The following is a 24890-nucleotide window of genomic DNA, read 5'->3' as shown; positions in this document are numbered from 1 at the left end:
TCACTTTGTAACATTAATTTTTTTATTAAGAAGACAGATATTTTATAGTACTTCTTTTTTTTTTCTTTTCTTTTTGTAAAAATGGTATACATGAACCAATACAAAATGCGAATGGGAGCATATGGATATGGAGTTTCTTACACCGTCACAGTCCATGTACACCTTTAAAAACAGAACTGGCCTAAAGGGAAAAAGAAGACGTCGGTGTGACTAAAGAACAAGCTTATTTGGCATCAATTATACATCCTTCATTATTTTATATTCCTTTAAAAAACACAAAAAAGGAAAAAAACCCAAGTTTGTTCTTTCTTCACTCTAAAAAAAAGGGATCAACCTGTACAAAGTAATACTCAACAATACATTTCAAACAGTGCACTATATACGTAAGAAAGAATACATAAACCAATATACAACTAAAACCCATAATTTCCTGTTTTTTGCTTGGTTTTATTATTATTATTATTATTATTATTAATTATTATCTTTCCAATGCGTGGGGCCTACACTTTGCAATCTACCTGAGACGGAAAACACCAATCGAAACACAGGGACCTGAGACATGTCAACATTGTAAGCCACAGTCACGTCAGGGACACGGTATCTACTGCACACGTAGCAAAACGGAAAGGTGGTGGGGCCAACGATGAGATGCCAACTCGGGGAGCAACGGGAGGGGGGCATCTTTGATTCTTTCCTAAGAACAAAAATGACGATGTCAACAAAAGAAAACCTGCCAACAACATGCTCAATGGTTGTCACCCTTTGACACGGTCATACTATGCTTGGGGTGGGTGCTAAGGGCTCAGAGCACAGCTGTATGGTACAAAAGTCATTGAAAAAGGGACGTTCCTTGTGGCTTTTTTTTTTTATCTTGGGTAAGTGCTTAGGCGAGAGGCGGGGTGGGGGGGGAGAGTGGGGGGAGACCAAAAAGCTGCTGGTTATGAATTTTTTTTAATAGACCAGTCCGTTCCCAAAAGGCCCCCATAATTGCAATGGATCTATCAAAGGATAAAAAGAAAGGAAAGACAACAACAACAACAAAAAAACACGCTTTCCAAGAACAGAGAGTTGACACTTGTTTTCCCCTTAAATAAATCAGCCAAAGTTTTTCACATAATGTAACAAGAGTAAAAATGCACCTTGCAAAATCCAAAAGCACTCACTGAAAATGCTATATAATATATATTTATATATATAGAGAGAGATCTATCTTTTTTTTTCTTTTTTTTTTTTCTTTTTTTGATGCCATCTTTCCATCAGGACCGTATTCTGGAGTCTGGAGTCTTACCAAAACATACGGTAAGAGTTTGGGTTTCGTCCTTGAGGACTACTTGTAGATTTTCGAGATGTCTATGAAAATCTCCATGTTGAAAAAAAAAAACAACAACAAAAAACCAACCCCCCCAAACCCCAAAAACAAACCAAAACAAAAAAATTCCGGGTCAATCCATCAAGGGGCTTCTTGACTCCTTTACCTCTTCCTGAGGCTCCAGCCTAGGCCCCCATCAAGGGAGCCGACCCGAGCTGCTCTGCACTATGGCTGTGTCAGGCAAGAGTCGGTCATGGCTCTTAAGGCTGAGGAAAGAGGCCAAGGCCAGTGTATGAAAGGTAAAAAGATAAAAACACTCACATTTGACTTCTGATTGTGTAACTGAAGATCCCTACATGCTGTTTTCCCACTTCTGCTCTGAACAATCAAGGATGAGGTGGCCAGCAGGCTAGCGAGAGAACAATCCCGCCCCCCCACCCCTCTTTATTTTTTGGTGCCTTCTGCCTTTGTCAAGCCAAATCAGAAGGAACAAAAGTTTCGCCTGAACTTAAGTTGGAAATCTCAGCACGACAAATATCTGTAATATACAGTACATGCAGGCCACATCTTAACTGCCTTCCTAACAAAGCATAAAGGGGGTGGAAAAAAAAAGAAGAAAAATAAAACCCCAAAAATCTGTCCCATTCATTCACACACCACACGGACTTGCCTTTTCCCTACCAATTAGTGAGAAGTAAGTAAGGCCGATTGGGAAAGGTGGATGGAAACATTTGGAACCGAAATAACCAGAGCAGAACTCTCGTTTCCCCGCTCCCTACTTGCCCTCCTGTGGCAAAATAACATGTGTCCACTTATAAAAAAAAAAGAACAGACCTCGCCTGTGGGGTCTGTTTTGGGCCTTGGGAAAAAAAGGAGGCGCCCCTTCTGCCCCAGACCTTCCTAAAGCCAGTGTGGGGTATCTCTACTGAGCCGTCTACAGATACAGAATTAAAGACAGATTCAACCTCATTGGGACACACCTCACTTGCGGATAACCCTGTACAGTAATGTAGTTCCACAGCAAACAGAACAGTTTCGGAATCACAGTCTAAGTTTCTAGTCTTCGCCGCTCTAAAGTATTCAAAACATGGGCCGCGGCGGAGAGTTCTCAGAGTTCACCCAAATCTTGACGACAACAGAGAAGTATGCATTATGGATACACTAAATTCTGAACTAGGAGATCTAAACTGTGCTGGTTCTCCTTTCTCTTTTTAGTTTTTAAAGGAAAAATTGAATTTTAAAACAGAAAGTAGTTACTTTGAGAACAAACGAAAAAGTTAAAAAAAAAGAAAAGAAAAGAAAAAGGTAATAAAATAAAGGAGGAAAAAGTTCTAAGGAATCCCAGCAGGCTAAATCCAAAATGGGAGATTTGGAAGGAAAAAAAAAAAGTCCCAAATATTTTTGGGAAAAAAATGTACACAAAGGAGAAAAATAAAGGGAAGGGGGATATGCAGTAAACAAACAAAAAACAAAAAAACAAGGCACAGAATTTTCTGCAATTTATCCAAAAGAACGAAATCCAAGAATCCGAAATGACTTGGTAGTAGGAAAAGCCAAAAAAAAAAAAAAAAAAAAAAAAGAAAAAAAGAAAACCAAAGAAAATAAAAGAGGTGTCAAACAGCAGAGAGTACTTTCCAAAGAACATTTCTTTTTGTTTGTTTTTACACAGCAAATCCCAAGCCTTCCCAGTCTCACACCTTTCCACCCAACCATGAAAAAACACACAGACTTTCTGGCAAGTTCCAATATCACTGTCTCTTTATCATCTAAATAGGGCCGGCTGGACACCTCATGAAACAGAAAGGCCGATCTAGATGAAGTACTCTTTCTTTTCTTCCGAGCTGCTCTGCCCTCCTTCTGCGTTGATGATCGCCGTGTCTGCGTCGGCCGCGTCGTCGGCTCCTTTCGCTTCGTGAGTGAAGTATGTGCCTGCAAGAGGAAGGGGCAAAGCACCGTGACTGTCTGCCGGGCTGCTGCATGTGTGTGCGGAGTGGCGAGGGGATGGCAGCGTGCTCAGCGCCATCAGCAGCCCGAGTGGCGTGGCAGGCAGCCGGAGGGGAAAAAACGATTGGAAGGAGAGAGCGAGAGCAAGGAGTTGGGGTAGGGTGAGGTGGGGTGGGGCCGTGGGTGGTGGTGGTGGTGGTGGTGGTGGTGGGGGAGACAGAAGGGGATCCAGGGGTTTCCAAAGGCACCACTCCAGCCGAACTGCTGTGATATAATTCAGCAAATGAGACATTAGAGCAGTGATCATGACCAGAGGGTGTCAGCAGGAGGAGACGTGAGTGGGAGCTAAAAAATGCAGAAAGCTGGAGAGTTGCTGGCTAAAACACATGAGCAGCGGCCGGCCGCCCAGGACCAGTGAGCGGGGATGTGCGCGGGCATGGTGGAGGACCAAAGCAAGGAAGAGCCATTAGCTGATGAAGGAACTTGGGGGCCCAGGGGACAACCTAGCATCCTCTCCCACGGTTTATGGGAGCTCCAGCCTCCCATCTCCAGGAAGCCCAGTACACGCGCACAGGCAAGCCCCACTGTCCTTCTGCCCTCCAGGCCACATGGAGAAAAAGGTGTGATACCCTAACCATAACCATTGGGACTGAGCCTGGGACTCTACCTTTAAAGAACAGGGTATTTGAGCTTCAGGTGTTACCTCTAAGCCTGGACCCAGATTCACAAACCTGCTTTAGAATTCACAGCTGCTTTAGAATATCCAAGGGCACTGGTTACCAAGTGGGTGACCCTCTTAGCACCTAGTCCAACAGATTATAGGAGGACCATATGATACAGTTCATTCTGACAGAAGCAGGGTGAGCTCGCCTTGCCTTCAGGGTCACGTGGCCCTCCTACCACCTAGTCTAGATGCTTCAAGATTCTTTGGACACACGGACACATGCGCGCACAAGCACAGTCAATCTACGGTATTTGCTGTTTTTCAGGGTTTCAAAGTGCTGAGTCCGGGAGGAGGGCATATGTTGGCTGCTGCGGGCTCGTTTGCTCTACATAGCAATGGTGCCCTTTGCCCAACTCTCTGGCCCTTGACCTTGACTCTGTGAAATTCACCATCAAGCAGCTAGAATTTGAGGTTCAGTCCATTGACGCCTGGGCAGAGGAAAGGTAGGGTGGGGCCTTGGCCCAAAATCAATATTTTTGTGGGGGAACCATACAAGGCAGTACTCAGGGGTTACTTCTAGCCCTGTGCTCAGGAATTTCTCCTGGTGGTGCTCGGGGAACCATATGGGATGCTGGAGACTGAACCCAGGTTGGTCACATGCAAGGTAAGTGCTCTACCTGCTGAACTATAGCTCTGGCTTCCCTAAATCATTTTTATGCTGAGGACAGGGCTCTTTGATTTTTAAGGTGCTGGCAAGTTCCTTGGGCTCCACTGCAATGCTCAGGGAGGCTGTGCCGGGCCATGTGGACAGAACAACTGAAGGCCAATGTGTCTAAATTCAGGGTTGAGGAAAACCCACAGCCTCATTGCACAGCGTTGGGGGCTTGGGGGATGGGGGATACTATCAGACCAACAAAGCAAAGGGAGAATAAATTACTAAGCGGGAGAAGAGGGGCCGAGGGTGGTGGGGAGATGCTGGGAAGGATGATTGCCCAGCCCCACGGCACAGTTGGTTAAGTGTGATGATTAATGGCAATTTAAATCAATTGCATGGATAATTTTAAAAATACATATTTATGTGGCTTTTAAGGCACGTTGTGCCAAGAAAGAATTCTAGCCATTTGTGACCAGCTGAGCCCACGAATTTGGGGGTCTGAGAGCAAAGCTTGGTGCTGTTTTCTTGCCCCCCCCATAAGCCATAGGACATGGGCTTGTCCCCCTAGGTTTATCATTTGGGGGTTTCACCCCACACCTTCAACACTGGCCCCGTCTTATAGTCTTGGCTCTACCTCCCCATTTTGGAGTGCAGAATCATACAACCAGAGCTTCGTATTTAGAGAAAATCCAAATCAAGGAGCACAAAACTCATCAGCGCAGGGCTGCCAAGATTGCTGCTGTCTCCCCACTTCTCAGCTCAGAAATCAGATAAGGCTAAGTGGCCACCATGCCAGCAGGGGACTGACTGCCCGTCAAGGACATCCTTGGAGAAAGCCCACCCTGTGCACACATGGGGGTCCGTGGCACCGCGAGGCCGCCTGCCTGCCTGCCCCAGCACCATGCTTACCTTTATGCCTGGCAAAGTAGCGGCCCAGAATGATGAGCAAGCACAGCATGGCGAATACCACCACAGCCACGACGCCGCCGATCACGGCGTGGTCCACTGCCCGGATGGAGCCCTCCTCCCCGGCTCGGGAATCTGTCGGAATCACAAGAGGAGCTGGCATGTAGCGCTCGTTAGGAGACACCAGAGGCCCCGGAGACGACTGCCTCGAGGGTCAGAGGGCGCTGTTTCTGAATGGCCGAGTCAGAGAGAACAATCGAGATGGATCAAGGGAGACCGAGGGAACACACTGACCTGGCTGGCTGCCCAATCGATCTGCTCTCCCCACCAGGAATCTCAGCCTAAGCAGCCGAGGGAGCACGAAAGCACCTGTACAACCAGCTCAGGGAACAGGCGAGGGGGGGAGAAGGGAGTCGACTTGGGGTCTGAGCTCAGCAGCCGACTATTAAGGAGGCTGGGCCTGACTATTTGAGCCACTAAGGAGGGCACACTTTGGCAGTCAAAGGAACTTGATTATTTCTTTATAGCTGTCAGGGGACTTAATGTCTCTGCTTGGGACTATGCCCCTAGGGAAAAGGAAACAGCTCAGAATTCAGCTTCAACCCTAGGAAGACTCAACTCTTTCTAGGAGAAGGGGTGAGCTTGCGACATAGAGGATCTTTGAGGCCCCTCCATGGCCAACCTCAAATCTGACTGCGAAGGTGCCAGGAAGAAATAATTGTCTGTGGCCATAGACTCTTTTGAGTTTATTTATCTAACACTTCTTGATGCAATTAATTTTCCTTTATAGGCATCCCTCCCTCGGGGGATGTTCTTCCTCAAGTGCAGAGCAGAGCATCTGGCTGGGGAGAGACCCCCCAAAGCACATGAGCTACGGCAATGTAGGACGGGTGCGAGGCCGGGTAAACAATTTTAACGCCAGAATGTGGCTCCAACACCCGATGCTGAAGCGCTAACGGCACTTGAGATTTATAATGTAGTAAAAAACAATTATTCTCCTGTTGATTAATACATTAACATTTTGGAGTGGAAGCTAAACCGTTGTCTATTTTTTTTTTATATCGAGCCAAGTACGACACCTCCATTAAAATGATTTACTGGCTGTACCTTACAATTTAAGCACAGCAGCAACAGAAACGGTAAAAATCTTTTAACTTTACATGATTTGTGAAGTCATATGTGAAGGATTTACCATTTAAATCTTTCAGTACAAGCAGCACATGGCCTATAAATCTGTCCCCCTCGCCGTTGCTGGGCGCCTAAGAGAAATGCATTTCACCAGGAAGACTGAGAGTGCAAATTCAAGTCAATTTTTAAGAAAGATTTATCTCTGTCTCTCTCCGAAGAACAGAGCAAATCTCTGAAGCCTCCACCTCTAATAATATTTGAAGTTTATCGATCAAGTGTACAGATCCGTGACAGCTAAAGGTAATGGTGCTCTTTTGAGCCGAAACCTGATACAACGCCTTCAGCAGGAGGGCATGCTTTACACTTTCTATCGATATTTCCAATTCTGCGCTGAGATGACGAGCTGAAGGATGTGGCAAATAGCTCGTGACTGAGGGGGGTCCAGGAAAAGGGGCCTTAATTAAAATAAGTCAAAAATGCACCCCCAGAATGAAGTAGATAAAGTGTTTGGTTAAGTTACCTCTGCGAGGAGCACAAATACGCAGCCACCTCCACCTCTCCATCCACACCTGAATAGATACAGCAGCCCGCAGCAGTGGGTCGCCAGGACAACGGGATGATGGGGATTTAATTGGAGGAGGGAGACGGCTGCAGGCAGTGAGGCAGCCAATTAGTCCTCCAAGAAGTAGTGTACAGGGGGGCCCCTCCAGCTATGCTGGGAAAAAAAGGAGGAGAGCCTCCCTAGTCCAGTATGCCACCGACAGCAGATGTCATGGACCCTGGGGCCACGGTGCTGGTTCCCACTAGGCAGAACTTTCCTATCCTTCTAGATAAAGTAGAACTTGCTAGAGTAGAGACTGCCCTTTGGAGTGTCCCTCAACATGGAGAGTATCTGGGGGTCAATTTGTGTCGAACCGGCAAGCTATGGTTTCCTAGGGGAACTATCGAGAGAGGGAGTCCAGTGGGGACGATAAAGAACAGGGAGTCTGTGTGTGCATGTGAACACACGTGTGTGTATGGTCTTTCAGTAATTCTGCATGTCATAGGGCTGGTGAGAGCCAGAAGGGCATCCTGCTATGGGGAAGATATTGAGAAGAGCCACCATACCAAAAAGTCCTGGTGCAGACTTGGCTGTGGGCAGAGACACTCACACACCATTCAAAGGATGCTCCTGTCATGATCTCAGGAACATTCTAGAAGCTCAGAGGTGGTGGTGTAGGAGAGTGAGAGAGAGGGATAGACAAAGAGACTGTGTGTGTATGTGTGTGTGTGTGTGTGTATGTGTTAGAGGGTGAAGAGATTAACATGTGGTATGTGGTGGGAAAGAAAGTGAGAGAGAGAGAACTTTGTGATTAAGAGAAACAGGTTAAAAAAACTCGGTGTGACTTGAGGTAGACTTAATTTCTCTGACAAAACAACCCTTGGGGCCAGGGAGATGGCTCAGGGCCTGGTGTGTGTGTAAAACAAATGGAGGTCCAGGTTGGATCCCTGGCATTGCATGGCCCTGAGCACTACGGATGTGGCCTACAAACCAAACCTTCCTTTGACCACAGATGCCTGGTGCTAGCTGTATCCCCAGCTCTCAAGGACACAAATGGCTTATGAGCCCCGAGTTGCTCAACACAGGCCTGCTCTGAGGACACTCAGATCAGGACGCGGACCACCACAGTGACCTGCAGGACATCTGCCCTGCCTTCAGCTACCACAGATAGAGGAGACAGGTGGGTGATTACAGGGACCAGCACCACAGCTTCTCCCACCTCTTCCCCCACCAAGAACGGGGCACAGGGGCACTAGCTGAAGCTGTAGTCGCTCCCTCTCCAATCCCTGGCACAGGCTGGTGACCCCTTGGTAGAGCAGGAACTGGCCCCTCTAAGCTCACCTTCCTAGCTTTCCCCATGTGGAACTGTTTCGAGGGTGAAGGGCACAGAATGAGCATCAGTTCCCAACCCCTAGAAAACAGCGGGCACAAGAAAATGCCCAGGACAGGCCTCGCTTAGGGGGAAGGATGGACACTGGGTCCTGCAGGGAAACAAGGTCTGGATCCCAGGCACACCCTGGAAAGCCGGTTGGCTGCCCCATTCTGCTTCCAGACCAAGTGGCCAGCACTCCCCGAGAAATGAAGGCTACAAGAGTGGCTTGGTAGTGTTGGGGACTTTTGCATTCCCACAGGTCCTCTAGGTGTGTAGCCCCTTTTGCATCCAGAGCATAGGCACTACTGGCTTCTCTGGGGAAACCCGCCCTGTTGCTGCCTCTTTTCTTCAGGAGCATTGAAGACCAGGCTTCCAGGATGCCCCTTTTCAGCTTCTGAAAGGACCTATCCAAGGTGGGCATGTGCGCCCAGACAGGCAGGTCCAGCCTTGGTGCAGGTCAGGTCCCTACGTTGAGATGGAGCAGGAGGGGGCATCATCCATGACCCCCGAACCCTGAAGGTTAAAGTCACTTCTGGTTGGTGCAGCCGTTGTGAGAACTCAGGCTTAGGCGGCACTTCCTTAGTCCATCCCGTCGTGGCTCTGAATTTGAGATAAGCCTGAGGTGAGGATCGTAGCTCAGCTATTTTGTTTTCATGGGTCTGCCTTTCTTAAGGCAAAATACTGGGTCAGGTTGGCTGCATGTGAGGGTTTATCAGTCATGTGCAGAAGGTTAAGTGGGTGACTCAACCACCTGGACTGCCTTCACATCTGAGCAACTGCAGGGACCCCAACATTTCAGAAGCGCTCCCAAGAGTAACCTGGCACTACAGAGAGTTGCTCCAGGGTCCTGTGAAAGGGCCATTCTTCTTGGGTCTAGAGAAGACAGGCAGAAACTCAGTCTCCTCCTCCCAACACTTTGGGACCGCCTCCTTCTTCTCCATTGGCTCTTGCCCCTAGAATCCCCTTCAATAGCCTCGTTACTTTCCAGTCCAGCTGCCCATATTACAGAGATCGACCCCTGATCTGGGTTTCTGTGATGCCTTCACCACCCTGCATGAGAGACATCACATACGTTGCCATGCAGTCTCTTGGCCTTGAAGGCATCCAATGGCAGACAACCATGGGCAGACAGGGAACAGCTGGGTATATATCTGATGAGGTCCTGGCAAAGAAAGCTCATAACTCCGTATGCCACCGTGGCCTGCCCACCTTGCCTGGCTCCAAGGGGAGCTGACGATGACAGAGAAACAGCAATGTTAAGTTGCATGGTGGATGGCTATGGGTCTGCCTCCAAATTTCAGGCAAAATTTCAGGGAGTCAGATACTCTCTGTAATCATACGGATCTATTCTTTTCATATGTTCACATCCACCTTAAGTCTGATTCAAACAATCAGTACTTGGGCCAGAGAGAGCAGAGGTCAGACACTTGCCTTGCAAGCAGCAACCCTAGTTCAAACCCTGGCACCGGTTATGGTTCCCCCTATCATCGCCAGGAATAGCCTCGGAGTCCTGCCAAGTGCTAGAACAAGAAACTAGTACTTAAAGGCCCAGTGGTAGGGAGCATGTCTTCACTGTGAGTCACTGGATGCAATCCCTAGTACCACCTAAATCTATATCTGAAATACAAGGGAGTTTCTAATGGAACTTGTAACTTCTGTGGACAGTTCCGATGCTCATAATGCTCTGATTTCCACAGCTATGGACAGCCAGAAAAAAGATGACAACAGTTTTTCCTGTTGGCTGATTTCTGGTCTTTTTCCTAAGCAGAGAGCTTGCTGGATTTGCCAGTTGAATTAAAAAAGTCTTAGAAGCGATGTTTCTAATGGGAAGGCTGCCTCTAGCTTCCTTGGGCACGAGGATTAGTCTCTCTCTGAGGAAGCTTCAATGATGATGATGTCACTCGTTCCTTCTTGCTAGGGGGAAAAAAGCTTGATACTGGATTTCTTTTTATTTTTTTCAAATCGGAGGTTAAAAAAACAGCCCCTAATCTGACCGCTAAGACAAAACAAAACAGGACAACCTGGCAGCAGCTGAAAAATGCAGCTTCATGTTCCAATCACCTATTGTAGCTCCTGTCATGGCAAGCAAAGTAAGTGTGCATTTTAAAAAGCACAACTTTATTACTGAAGGGGAACCGGCTGAATGGCACGCACTGACAAAATGCCACATTATTTGCTAATCCTAATATGTTATTCTTCTTTAAGATTTGCCTTTCTCAGCACCAATTCAATTATAGATGCTACAAATCCTTCTGACATTTAATTCCCTCTTGTCAGAGAGTGGTAGATGTATACAGTACATGCACACCTTTCCATTAAGATGCTAATATATAACGGAGCACACGAGCCCAGATGCAGAATAACCTTTCTTTCCCGCCTTCCCAGAAAGTGGCAAGAAGAGAAAGAACTTGAGGAAGAAAGTCGGGAAGCTGCACGCCAGAAGCCCTCACATGCCCTTGCAGCTGAGGTTCATTCTAGCGATGTCATTTGGAGCCACAAGCACATGTCCATTGGATAAGAAAGCTACTTAAGGGAAAGTTGTAGCTGCCACCGACTTGCCCTGGTGTCACCTGTAGAACTTTCCAGAAACAAGCTGGGCTGGTGAGTGGAGGGCTGGAAGTGGAGCCTCAGTCTGTCAGTCCACTGAACCATTATGAGTGCTGTCACAAGTGACATCGGGTCAGCTGGCCAAGCTGGTTACTCAGAACCAAAGTGCTACGAGGGCCCGGGGCTAGCAGATCACAGACCCCCTGCGAGCACCAGCCAGGTTTCAACCTGCTCTCTGAAAGCCAAAGGACTGCTTTATTCCAGCTCTGAGCTGCAACTCTGTGGCATCAAATACTTTGGGGGTGAGTGTGGTAGTGCCCACTCAGTTCTGTTCTCACATGGAAAGATGCCCTGAAACACTGGATGAGCCGCATTCACTGAGTCCTTTCTTTTCATTTATGAGGGCAGAGTGACCTGGAGCCTCTTGGCTTCAGGCAATTCATGACTCAGACCAACCCTCTGAGAGGAGCTCAGGTGCAAACAGTATTCATATTCAATGTCCTGAGGACAGAAAGCTTGAAGAGTAGGAGGGTGTATGGATTTCCTCATGCCCCCTGTTGATTTTTCCTCCTATTCCAAACAATCAAGTTAGTTTAGCAAAGTCAGTGGAAACCGTAAGAGGCAATAGGCTGTGGCTTCCCCCATGATAACCAGTAGCACCAAGACCAGACGGACAGGGTTTCACAAATCCATTGACTCAGTGACGAGGATGAACAACTGTGATGGCCTTTTTCATAGTGAGCAACACAGGAAGACATGGAAGATGAGATGGAGCTTCCCTCAGAGTCAGGTACATTTGAAAATCAGGTCTAAGCCGTCACATCACACCAAAAACACTGTCCATTTGAATCTCTCCAGAGCGTCGACCTTCAGTCTGGCACCTCGGACGCTTGAGTGTGAGTTATGATGGACTATGCATATGGCAGTCACCTTACAGCCACATCTCATCTATAGCACTGGAATCCCGATTTTATGAATGCAACCTGCCCATATTTCAGTAAGGAAGGGTGTTCCTGTTGGTGGCCTTCTTCCACCCTGTGATGGAAATGGTAGATTGATGGGCTAAGGAAGTCATATGTGGGCACCATCTCTTGAACTATAGCCATATGGAATTTCAGTCAGGCGTCTCCTGGAGGATGCATTGGCAATCCAGAAATCTCAATGGGAAATAGATTCCATGATTTAGGGAGTCAATGTGCCAATGGCACCCATATCCACTGAGGAGAGCAAATGTTCCTGATGGTGAAAGTTCTTGACTTAACACTGAAAAAAGACTTTGGGGTGGGTCATACGGTGCCTGGTTACCCCTCCTTGTTTCTTGAATGTGCACCCTGAGTTGAAAAGGGTCCAGTAGGAAGAATTCCTAAGATGTTTCCAGAGCAAAGTATGAATTCCATCTGGCAAGGAGGATCCCTTTTAACCAACCACCTACTTCCTGTAGAACAGTGAGACCTCCAGGATCTTACTCCAAGGGTCTCCTGAGTAGCCGATTGAATTCCTCCAGCCCCAGTGCCCTCACTGGAAAGCCAGGATGAACAAGCTTTTCTTGGGGGCTTTCCTGGAACCCTACTGTCTTCTCAAGGAAGTTCCCTTGGGGAGTGTTGCTAGGCTCTCATCTTTTGCCAGTCACCCTCTTTCCCTTTGCCCAGTATTATTTTCTTCCCATTTGCCACTGCCTGCCATTAGGCTGGGGTTCAAGCCTATCTCCCTCACTCGGACAAAGCTCTCCCGAGCAGAGACCAGGCACAGTTGAGTCTCTAGAAGCTTCAGGTTGAAGTTTTCATTGCTGTTCCCTGGTACCTAGGCATGGAGGAGGCACCCAAGGCACTGTGTTGAATAAGTATCAAATGAGACCCTAGGTGGACGAGGGGACTCTTTAGGCTGGAGATATGAGACCAATGTGAGCTGAATAACATTGAATTATTGATGGGCCCACCCAGGAACAGTCCAGCTACAGCTTGATGTTTTCCTTCTTATCATTAGCTAACAATCTACCAAGACATTAAACTAGTATGCCAAATCTGGACCGTTATTTATGTAGGAGTCATTAGAAAGCAGAGTCCCCAAGGCTATTGTGTTTCTTATTTCAAGCCAAGTTGGGCTTGACCTTGAGGGCACTCACAAAGGCCAGGGATTGAAGAGCCCATTCCAGGATGGAAAATCTGCACCCAAAGGTCCATTACCCACATCTCTAAATATAGATTTTGAGCTTTTGTTTTGTCATCCATTCATTCAAGGGGTCTATGGTGGACCTAGCTGCTATGGCTTATTCACATCACCTGAAGTCCACCCATACTTTGCTCAAGACTGTAGGAAGGATTATTGGCTTCTTCCAGATTACATTCTTATTTGTATAGCACAAGTGGAAAACACACATTCTGAGTGGGGAGGGCATTTGCCTTGCACATAGCCAATCCAGATTCATTCTTTATGGTGTATCATAAAGTTCCCCGGGAACCACTAGGAGTAATCCCTGAGCACCACTGGGTGTGGCCCCAAACAAAAACAATTAAGAAAAAAGAGTGGAAAACACATTTTGGGGGGAAGTGTGACAGCTCTGGAGTTTTTTATTGGTGGTTTGGCTTCAGAAGCAGAGGACTGTGGGACTGTTGGGACTGTGCCTGAGGGTGGTTCCCTGACACTCCCCTCACATACCACCACAGAGTCCACTATCCAGCCCCTGAAGAGCTTTCCATGGTGGAAGGGAGGGAAGCAGTTGGAGACAGTTTTCCAAAGTTTTAAAAAAAAAATAGAAAGACAAATACGCTTGAAGCTATTCTATTCCACATGGGTGGCAATAACCACCAGCTGTCACTGGGAAACAGCAGATGTAATTGATAAAACAATTTAAAATTCTTGTGGATCCCTCATCAATAAAGTTAACACCCCAAAAGTAAATGAAAGAGTTCAAAGGAAACTGGATAAGCTCCCCAGGTCTGGCAATAATTAAATCACTGAACTACACACGAGCCTAATTTTTTAATGCAGATTAAAGAGACGGATCAGCTGGGCAACTGGCTTTACTGGGCGAGGAAGGAGCACCATATGCTGCCTGTGAAATTGTCATTAGCTGGGGGTGGCCTTGGCAAGTAGAGGTGGGGGGCTGAGAAGAAAAAGCCCACCATCCTTATTTCAAAAAAAAATTGTAGGACAGAACATTTTCCCATAATAAGCAAAAGTATGAAATTTCTGCCCAGATGGAGCAGGGGCTGGATCGTAATATTATTCATTACCACAGTTTAGCACTAACTGTGCAACACCTACGCTAATTTATTGATGGACTGTTTAAGATGGGTGTTAACCTGTTTGTCTTGCATTATAATTGAATTCAGTCTCTGGGCTACAGAAATTTGAGAAGTTCATCCTTTCTCAATCAATATGCTCCCCTTCAGTGACCCATTCCAAGACAGCTTCATAAAAAATAATGTATTTTGTTTTAATAAATTTAAACACTATGACAGCTGCTCAATTTTTATTGGTTGGCTTTTTTTCCCCCTTCAGATGTCTCTTTGCTGCCGAGTGAAGCCAAGCTCACAATCAATAGTAATTGATTAATCAGCGCCCCCTTTGAACAAAGGTGCTAATCAGTTTTTGATTGGTTCATCAAAGCAGATGCAAAGGCAGCCCAGCCGCAGCCCGATAGATCATCAGTGAATGTTGAACATGACTTATGGCACCCAAGAAATGAGCAGACGCAATGCTGGGGGGTGGGGGGGTGCCACGTAATTATTAATTTAACAGAATTGTTATGAACACAAAACAGTTGTTGGTTTATTGCTTCTGACGGGCAGATGATGGATGGGACCGTAGCAAGGCCACATTGAAGGCGGCACAGAGCGAGAGGCCCAGGGTGCTCCTTAATAGATGACACTGAGGCAGTGTGGGGGCCCGACTCAGTCTCCGGTTTTCCAAAAGAGGAAAGTGACTTCTTCTTGTGCTACTTCTGAGTGAGCTACATCTGGGGAGCAGACTGCTAGCAAGCAGGGCCACAGAGAATTTGGTCTTGTTGGGGCCCAGGGAACAGAGGATACATTCAGCCAGGCACTGAACTCCACCCTCATGCAAAAAGGCAATCATCAGCCTTGTGTTGTCCTCTAAACCCTTGGTAGTGGGCTCCTTCTCTGTTGTTCTCTGTTTAACTTCACAGAGAGTGGGGAATCAGCCAATAAAGGTCAACTGAGTGGCTCTGCCACAGCAGGCTCAGCCTCAGCTGAACAAGACCAAGGTGAGTCCTGACCCCACTGCTCTGGAAACACCCAACAGTTCAGCTCCAACTGGATTGTGGGGCTGTAGGACAGGAAAGTATGGGCTTCCTTGAGGCTTGAGAAAGCCCAGAGCAGTCTGTCCCTGGACTTCGTATGGAAAGCTCTGGCTTCAAAGAATTCAAGCCCAACTATGGGAAGAGAGGCAGCTGAAGTCTCTTCTAGAAGCTATGGGAGCTTTCTTTCCAATGCCGCTGCAACAGCTGCCCTTGGCCTTGGCGCAAGGCCTCGAGGAGGAAGGGGATTTATTGATTTATTAAGAAGTGACTGTTGAAAACGTGAAGGCAGCAGTCCCTGGCTGGCGAGAAGGCCCACCACATCACAGGAGCTCATCTAATTGTTTAGCTCTGACCTTTTCTCCCTCCCTTTTAGGATATGCTTCTTATTTTGGATTAGTAACACCCAAATCCTGGAATCAAGCATGAAACCTACTTTTTGCAAGAGCTCAGTGTGCTGTGAAAAAGGTCTGAGGTGGGTAATTAGTTTACATCAGGGTGTGTGGTAAAACAATCACCCCCTCCCCCTGGGCCTTCCCTCACCACCTCCACTTCTAAAAGAGGTATAAAATAGCCTTTGCTAGTCTGTTCCACAGAAGTAGATGGTGAATACAAATAAGTGAAAATAGTCTTGTCTCAAAATGCCCACATCCTTCAGAGTTGCTTGATAGCACAACAGGATTTCACCTGAGCCATTAAATAGAACATAAAAAATCGTTTTTAGCCTTTGAACATGAGTGACTTTGGTACAGTCCCAAAGATGCTCTAGATCCCCTGCTAAAGTAAACATCACCCCAATCTGAAACCTATAGACCCTTCTTCAGAAGGAAGAGAGCCAAGTGGGCAGGAAGGAAATACGTGTAAAAACTTGCTTTTCTTTAGTCTCAAAATCCACAAGTGCTCAGCAAAGCAAACAGCCCTTTTGTCAAAGTGGACAGCCCCCAAGATAGGTCACTGCAGGCCTTACCTAATGACTAGCCCTTACCTGCGAGGTCCTCACTGTCCAGTTCTTCTGCGGAATTGGGCAACTGAGTAAGGCCTTACAAGTAAAAACAAATCGTGTTTCTTTTCATTCCTCATGGGACATAAACAAAACACTTCAAAATTGAGGATGAGTCTCTTAAAAAAACACATGAGCCAAATCTCTTGCTATCTCCCCGGTTTTTTGCTTTTTTTTTTGTTTGATTGCTTGAATGTATTAATCTCTAAGCACATTTTCCCAATCATTTAATTTTGTTATTGATACACAATCAAGGCAGAAAGATTCCTCAGTCTCCACTTTTAGAGCACATGAAACCTGAAGGTGCATGTTTAAAATCACTCATTCATAACAGCATGCAGAAAAAAAAAAAAAAGAAAAAATAAGGAAGCCTGATTGTGAGTTGTCAATGTTCTGATAGAGCTCAAATACAAAGATATTTAGATGTTATGTACTGATGTCTGTGAGTTTTATTTAACTGCAAATTGGAATCCTTTGCCAATACTGACAAATACAGTTCATTGGCAATTTATGATGATCTTGGATTGCTTCTTTCAAAATGGCGCAGCATCTGCTAACTGCAGATTGTGGGTTATGCCTTCATCAGAAAATCAGATCAACAAAAGCGTCTTTTTTTTTTTTTTTTTTAAAGAGAATTTCAAAACTCAGTGGTATTATTCATCTGAGCCATAAAGCCCTCAAAGCTGAAAAAGCAGTTAGGTCAGGAGATAATCAAGTGGGGCTCAAACTGCCTCTCTCTGAGCACCCCCAATGCTAGACAGTGGTGATGAGTCTAGAAAGAGACGGAGAGGAGAGACAATGGCGGCTCACCCAGGGGGTGGCTTCTGCTTCCTCAAGGTCTCTGTGCAAGCTGCTCCTTCAAATGCTGTTTCCGAACCACCACACACTGTTAGCCACCCAACAAGGCCTCTATTGACTCTTCATTGTTCTGTTCTGAGTCCTGTCTTTTTTCTCCAGCCTCTCCAATTCACAGACCAATTTGTACGATTTGTTAATCCACATTTGGAGATATCTGTGGGCCTATTAAATTGAAACTCTTTCAAGAGAGAAACATGTCCTGGCTAACTTTCTTTTTTCCTTCCCCCTCTGTCTTTCTCTCTTATAGCTAGGCAGAGAGGATGCTATAAATTATTTGCCGAATTAATGATTTGGGAGTTATGCTTAGCGAAGTGCCAGCCAGAGCATAAAAGTAACCAAAACAAATGCTCTGGAAACAAGCAATGTCAAACTGAGTGCACTAACCTTAAACAAAAAAGGAGTGAAAGAAAATCAACAACATCTCAATAGAGTGTTCATGTAGAAATGGTCGGGCGTGGATTTCCACAGAAGCTTGGATTTTGCAAAGCGTTTTAGAGAGCTCAGTTGGCACTGGGAAAGGAAGCCATTGCCCCGGCAGCATTTGAAGAAGGATTTCCATCAATGACCTTTAGGTGCCAATATTCAAAGCCAGGTGCCAAGTAAAACGGGAGCATTTCTAGTCCCTTGGCTGTTCTCACACTATGGATTTGGGCATAAGCAATGCAGTAAATTAGAGGCAACTAGGCAGGGACGCTAGCCATTTGTTCTGAAAACGGATTGGTTGAAAAGTGGTCCTATTTCTAATTGGCTTTATCCATTGTATAAAGACTGATGAATACAATTATTTGAATAATTGTTATAAATGGGCAACATAAAGCACTCCTCTGTAGTTAATTATGAATTTGCAGTTCTCGAAGGCTAATCCCTCACTTCTATGTGGCCCAGTGAATATCAAAGAGCGTCCTACACATGTGCTGGGCGCCCACGGGGCCCCAGGAAGAAGCCAGGAGCAGCTTTGCTACTGGCAGGAGTGGAGGGTGTGCCTGAGGAGGGCATTCAGAAATTAATTACAAAATATAACTATGAAACATCATTGATATGCAAAGTGCCCTACTGAAAAAACAACAACAGATAGTTGACATATACCTCAATAAGGATGAAACTGTCATTTTTAGATGACATAAATTTAAAAAGATGTCCAAGTCACCTGGAATCTATGGCTCAGATTCTGTGTGGTAGTGGGAAGTCTCTTAAGCGAGTGGCATTAACTTCAAATGTTAACAGTCACAGCGCCTCTCTGCAATTCGATGATTCCTGAATAAGTATGATTCAGAGGCAGTTGCAAGCAGCAGAGTGAGTACAAACAAAAGTTACTGTCCCGAACTGCTTTGTCTTAGGTGTAGTTTTCTGGCTTGTTAAAAATAAACTACCTCTCATTTCATTATAAGGAAAAAAGATGAAGATCCATTTGTATGAAGCAGGAAATCATCTTTAAAAGGAAATCTTCACAACTGAATAGTAAGTTGGAAATGACTTCTTGGTCTTCCTCTTCAAATCTTCTTATCACTCATTAAACTTCTCTCTTGCTACTTCACATGAAAATGTCTTCTTCAACTGATTTCTTCAAAATTTATTCAACTGACTAAATTTTACTTTGAGGCCCTGAGAGCGATTTTTTTTTTTAAAGCAACTAATGTAATCCTAAAGTGCAAACATAGCCCTATAAAACGTGTCAATTGTTCTCCTCTGCAGATGCAACACAGCCCACATTTGGTGAGCCATGCAGGCCCCACTTCTCCTTGGGAATTGGCAGCTCTCACTGCTCTTCCACAGACAGGGCTGCTTTTAGGAGTGCTAGGACGTGGCCATTTTAAACCAGGCTACTGAAAAAGTCCAAATTATAATCCACAGAAAATCCTCAAGACACTTAGAATTGAGATTAAGTTGGAATGTTTGTGGGTTTGGCTTATCAGTTTCCTTGTCTCAGAAAATGTCAAGGAGAAGCAACAAAAATAGGCCGAGGATTCTTTCCAGGAGGCAGAAGGAGGTGAAGGCTTCTCTCTTTTACCTAAATGGCCTACATCTGATCAGTTGGAGATGACAGAAACCATTGCTTCATCAACCACACCACCTTCAATGGCCCTACCCTTCCTCTCCCCATAGTTTGAGCCTAAAAACTCGGTCATCCTGTTCTTTCTGCTTTGTCAGCTTTTGTGGAGAGTCTTTCCCTTTGTCCCATTAGCAGAAATTTGGTTCACGCCGTTCAACAGTAGCACATTGTTTCCCAAGTGCATATCGAGGCTGAAACCCAGTCTCCAGGTTCTGCAGCCATTGGCCAACGCTTTAGCTTTGTTCTGGACAAGAACGTCCAATGTCTGCAGTCCTTGGATTGAATGACAGCCACTGAATGCTACTGCTGGGTGCTCATACAGAGATGTGCAGAGGGGACACACACAGGGGGTGGACATAGAGGTTGTAATAATGCGCACTGCTGGCTCTTTATCCAGAAAATGGACGACAAAATCCTCGCTCCCATCCCCCCACAATGAATGAAAAAAGGAAAATGTTCATATGCTTTAAAGATTCTATCGTGGCTCATACTATTTATAAAGTAATCCAGGGAAAAGGGAGATTGGTGTGCAGTTACCTCGGGTCTGACTTAGCGTGTATTTAAACACTTGGAAACCAAAATGAGTAAAAAGAAAAAGTTCCCCGATTGAGTCTTAACTATAATTTCATACTGGATTAAAAACTATTTAAAAACTCAGTTGGGATATAGAAATCCATGAGAGCATCTGCCTCCAATGTATCAAGAGGTAGAAAGTAAAAGAACAGAAAGGACAGGAAGACTTGAGAAGTGAGAGAGCAAGACAAACAGAGAGAAAGAGACAGAGAGACAGAGAGAGAGAACCACCTCAATCCCAGAGGAAGCCAGCTGACTGCAGTGCAGCAAAAGCACAAACACTATTCCAGACCATTCCAGACCACATGCATGCTGTCACCCAGACCCTCACATGTGGGAGGTGGATGGGAGAAGGGAGAGGGGACACACAGGGCAGAAAAAGGACAAGGCACAAGACACATACAGAGAAGCGCCCACGTTTGAGCAAACATAAGGAACAGACACGCACCCACACATCAACGGTCATGATCACAGCTACACCACCCGTGCTGTGAACCACTCATGCATTTTGGCTGAAGGTGGGGGTGGGATGTCCCAGTGACGTGGTCCCAGGGTCTGGCAGAGTTTTCGGCATCGTTCAACATGCACACAGAACACAGGATTCTTCCTGTCCAGGCCTTAAGGATGAGCTCCAAAAACACAAATGCTCAAGACCCTTGTTTAAAGAAGATTCCTTTGGCCACCCTAAGTCTTAAAATCCCATTCATTCGCTTATGTTTATCATAGCCACCGATTAGATCCTTAAGAACACGCTACTGTTGCTGCTGGTTGCTGTTTGGTTTCTTTTTTTTTTGGAGAAAATCCATTTGATTTTTGAATCATGCCCATGCACTTCTAACCCTTCCAGTACATGCTTATTCCAATCCAATATTTGATAAGAACAAATGATCAACATACATAAACAACTGGTTATACTTCATACATACACTAGCAACACAAGCTTGAATTAAAGTATTTTAATGAGTCTTCAAAGGAAAAGTTGTTATTGTTTAGTAAAAATATTTTTCTCATTTTATAAAAGAAAAAAATCAGAAGTAAATCCAGCCAGAAATAATGAATAAATACCAATAAATGGTCATAACTGACTGGCCTAGTTTGTCTTGTCATTTAGGTTGCCAAGTTTATTGAACTACTTACTGTTTTCCAAGGCTCAAATCTCCATAATGAATATCTCAAGATGATTCTCAAATGAATCTGAGTCAGATGGTAGCTAGCTAAAAGAATCTGGATTTTAGCCCTCATACACTCAACTAACATCAATTTTGTAGCTTATTGCTTTCTACCACATTCTATTTTGACAATTGATCTGGAATATTTTTTTCCCTCAATCAAGTCAAACTCTAGTTAATACATTGGGGCCAGAGTGATAGTACACTGGGTAGGGTTTTTGCCTTTTACATAGCTGACCTTGTTCTCATATTGTGTACTGAGCCTGCCAGGAATGATACCTGAACACAGAGCCAGGAGTAAAGCCCCCGAGCACCTCTGGATGTGGCCTAAACCAAGAAACAAAACAAGCAAACAAAAGATAATATTTTGATTTCCATTACAGCTATTTAGTATGGACTAGGGAATAAAAAAAAGTAAATCAAAAAAAGTAAACCCTTTGTTCAATAAAAGAAGCCCTTTGTGAAAATGCTAATGGGAATTTTAGACATGTTGGAGACTGTTTATAAATGTACCACATTGGGTATCACTTATCTTCTATTTAGGAATCACATAGATGTCAATATCTACATTAACATTATACTACATAATACATACTACTATATAATTATACTACATTATACTTGAATTTATATGCATACACATTTTTGTGTGGATGTTATTGGCCCATGGTGCAAGCAAAACCCACAATTTCTTTTTTATCTCTCCACATTTCTTGCTCTGGGTCTATTTTGCATGGGCCTTAAATCAGTAGCACTCTGGACTATAAGCCTCTCACAACACACAAGCTGCTCAGTTTCCTGCCAGGAATACTTCCAAGACCTGGTCCAAATGTCTCTTAGAGCGTCACAAACAGACACCCTCATCACCTCTCTTAGAGCGTCACAAACAGACACCCTCATCACCTCTCTCTGGAGGTAAAGACCTCCAGAGAGGTCTCTTCAAATCTGGATTAGTGCCTCAAGTTCAATCATTTTTTGGGGGACCAGGGACCCTACTTCTACTTTGAATACCCAAGCCTACCCAACTCCACCTACTGGAGTCACATAAATGATGGCTATTATTGAAGGACCTAGCGAACAGGAGATCTTAGGAAATAAAAAATAAGATTTCTTCAAAGATCTCACAGAATTCAAGAACCTTCTGGTTACATTTGACCCTGAAGTTAATTATAGGAAACTCAGAACTTAAAGCATCTTAAATAGAACAAATCTTTTGGACGACACTAAGAAAACCTTAAAGCCCAGAGAATAATCAATAAAAGTCAGGAAGCACTCAATTAACGATGAAACCTACAAATAACTAAGCTTAATGGAGTGCAATGCATGAGATAGAGCAAGGATGTAGGGGCATTACCTTATAAAGTGGAAGTTTTATACCTAATTGATTTCTCATGATCATCGTGTAGCTGGCCCTTTAACTTATTTAATGACCCTTTCTCTTTGTGGCAACGGCAGGAGACTGGCTTGGGAATGGCCTAGGGAGGGAAGTGACTCTTACCACTTCCATTTGTTCTGGTTTCTCAAAACTCATCAAAAAGTCTGAATGGATGGGAGATCTGCCAAGATCCAAGACTATCTCAGGACAATTCCTAGAAAGGCAGGTTTTTTTTTTTTTTTTTTTAACATAAAAGATTTCCAACATCCTGGAAAGGAGACCCATTGAGAAAGTCAGAGAGTGGATGATGAAAAGTGTGCATAAAAGTTGGACAGTCAAGTTTGAGCATCATCTTTTCTTTCTTTTTTCATTTTAATAATAGACTTCAGTGCTGCTCCAATGAGATAGAAGTACCTGTACTATAATACTCCCCTTAGATTCAACAATTACAATTCAACTTCTTTAAAAAGTAACTTCTCGGGGCTGGGCGGTGGCGCTAAAGGTAAGGTGCCTGCCTTGACTGCGCTAGCCTCGGATGGACCGCGGTTCGATCCCCCAGCATCCCATATGGTCCCCCAAGCCAGGAGCGACTTCTGAGTGCATAGCCAGGAGTAACCCCTGAGCGTCACCGGGTGTGGCCCAAAAACCAAAAAAAAAAAAAAAAAAAAAAAAAAGTAACTTCTCTTCATTAAGATTTGAGCTAATATAGACAGAGGAAGCATCTCTCTAAGTTTCTCACTGTAGGGACCTGACAGAGTGAATGTTCAGTTCAGGAACAGTGATGAGGCTGAACACTCACTTCCTTCTCTACCCTTCTGAGTTCTCACCTGACTTTTATTATTACCTTTGGTTAAAATCATAACCACCTTTATTTGTACTTGGCTCTCAAGACAGCCTTACATAAAGGGTTTTTAAGGTATTGGTTAATGTTAAAACTGACATAGAGTAGCATTTTTGGTTTAGAGAGGCTTCCTGCCACATTAAGAGTAAATTCCCTGCAAAACAAAACAAGACAAACAAACAACAACAAAAAAGAGTAAACTTTCTAAGTATCAACAGAGGTGGAGAGTGAAGAAGTAAGAGGCTCTAGAGGCCAATGGGAACAGAGACATGCTGTTAAAAGAGCAACAATCTCTTTTTTTTCTTTTTTGTTTTTGGGCCATACCTGGCTCTGTGCTCAGGGGTAACTCAGGGGCTTAGGGGGCCATCTGGGGTACCAGGATAGAACCTGGGTTGGCCTCAAACAAAGCAAGTGCTCTGTCTGCTGTACTATCACTCTGGCCTTCAAGAGAAGCAATTTTCTGCACCACTGCCTTAGAAATCTAAATAGCAATACTGCTCCCCAACCCCCAAACTGTCCTATCAAGTGTGATACACCCTTCTTCTGCAAAACATACCCAGGGCTCTCCCCTTTCAACAAAGCAATGGGGCCTTCATCCTAGAGGCTACTACTGGAAAGCAAACTGTCTTTCTGACGCCCCTGGTTCTTCCGCACTGGGCGGTGTTCTGGCTACGAGGAAAACCATGCCTCGGCTTAGCAGCAACCAATGGCAATTGAACTCACAACAGAAATGACAAGACGACGTCCTTTCAAGCCTTTGGAATGAGAATCTATGTCTCAAATCAGGCTGCGTGAAGCACCATTTCCTTTGAAGACTACATTTCTCTTTCTCCCAGGCTTGCCTTGCTTCTCAGCAATGCTGAGAAAGGAGATAAACAGGAATGTGATACCAACCGTGAACTGCTGGCTCTGTCGTCGCCGTGGTGTCTACAGACGGGAACAGAGGATTGGAGGAAGGGAAGGAACAGGAGGAACGGCATGCAAAAAAAGGGAAACATGGAAAAAAATGGAACAGATAATATATGAGCAAGCTTTCAGAGAACATCGCGTGACAAGCAATAATAAATGAAAAGCAAAAAGCATTTGAAGTGAGTTGCACTGTTTTAAGACATGCCTTCAGCTCAAAGCTGCGAGCCAGGGAGGAAAACAGCAAATCCTTTGGTTCTGGGGTCTTGCCAGGATACATTTACTTGCTAGTCAATTGTCAGGGGAACATGCAAAGTGATGCGAAGCACCAGTGCAAACTCAGGTCCTGGGAGACTGGCTTTTAATACATCCAAGCTCAGCTGGAGGGTTACCTCAACAATGGATCCCAACATTCAAACATTGCCTTTGGGTGAACCTGCTCCACCTGGGCGCCGAGTTTTTTTGTACTGCTAAGTTAGTGCCAGTGAATCAACTGTGCTCTTAGGGCCCTTTATAGCTTATGCTCAGAAACCCGTGGATGAAGCTATGCCTTCAAGTTTTTGGCCCAGTGTTTTTTAACTCAGCAGGGTCCAGCTGATAGGTGGATCAAGTGGGAGACACATGTGGCAGGTTTTCTAATCCATGCCTGGATACATGGACATACCCACAACAGATATACAAACATATGTGGACACACACATTCCCTGCTACTAATCCCTAAGTGGGGATGTCTGAAATGGTGACACTCCAGTCCACACCTTTGACATACGCCTCTGTGAATCACATAGCATCAT

The 24890-nt window shown here is 45.1% G+C and overlaps 1 protein-coding gene across 1 annotated transcript in view; it reads right to left on the bottom strand.

Moving 5' to 3' along the window:
- The window catches only part of CADM1 (cell adhesion molecule 1), a 349055-nt gene continuing 324165 nt past the window's right edge, over positions 1-24890 (bottom strand). Inside the window, 4 exon segments of the mRNA XM_049778681.1 lie at positions 1-3238; positions 5482-5613; positions 16310-16363; positions 24085-24117. Of these exon segments, the coding sequence (XP_049634638.1) occupies positions 3120-3238; positions 5482-5613; positions 16310-16363; positions 24085-24117 (338 nt within the window). The 3' untranslated portion in view covers positions 1-3119.

Source organism: Suncus etruscus, chromosome 8 (genome assembly GCF_024139225.1).
Source record: "Suncus etruscus isolate mSunEtr1 chromosome 8, mSunEtr1.pri.cur, whole genome shotgun sequence".
Classification (NCBI taxonomy): Eukaryota; Metazoa; Chordata; class Mammalia; order Eulipotyphla; family Soricidae; genus Suncus; species Suncus etruscus.
The sequence above is the reverse complement of the archived record's forward strand: the minus strand, read 5'-3'. Positions and strand labels throughout refer to the sequence as shown.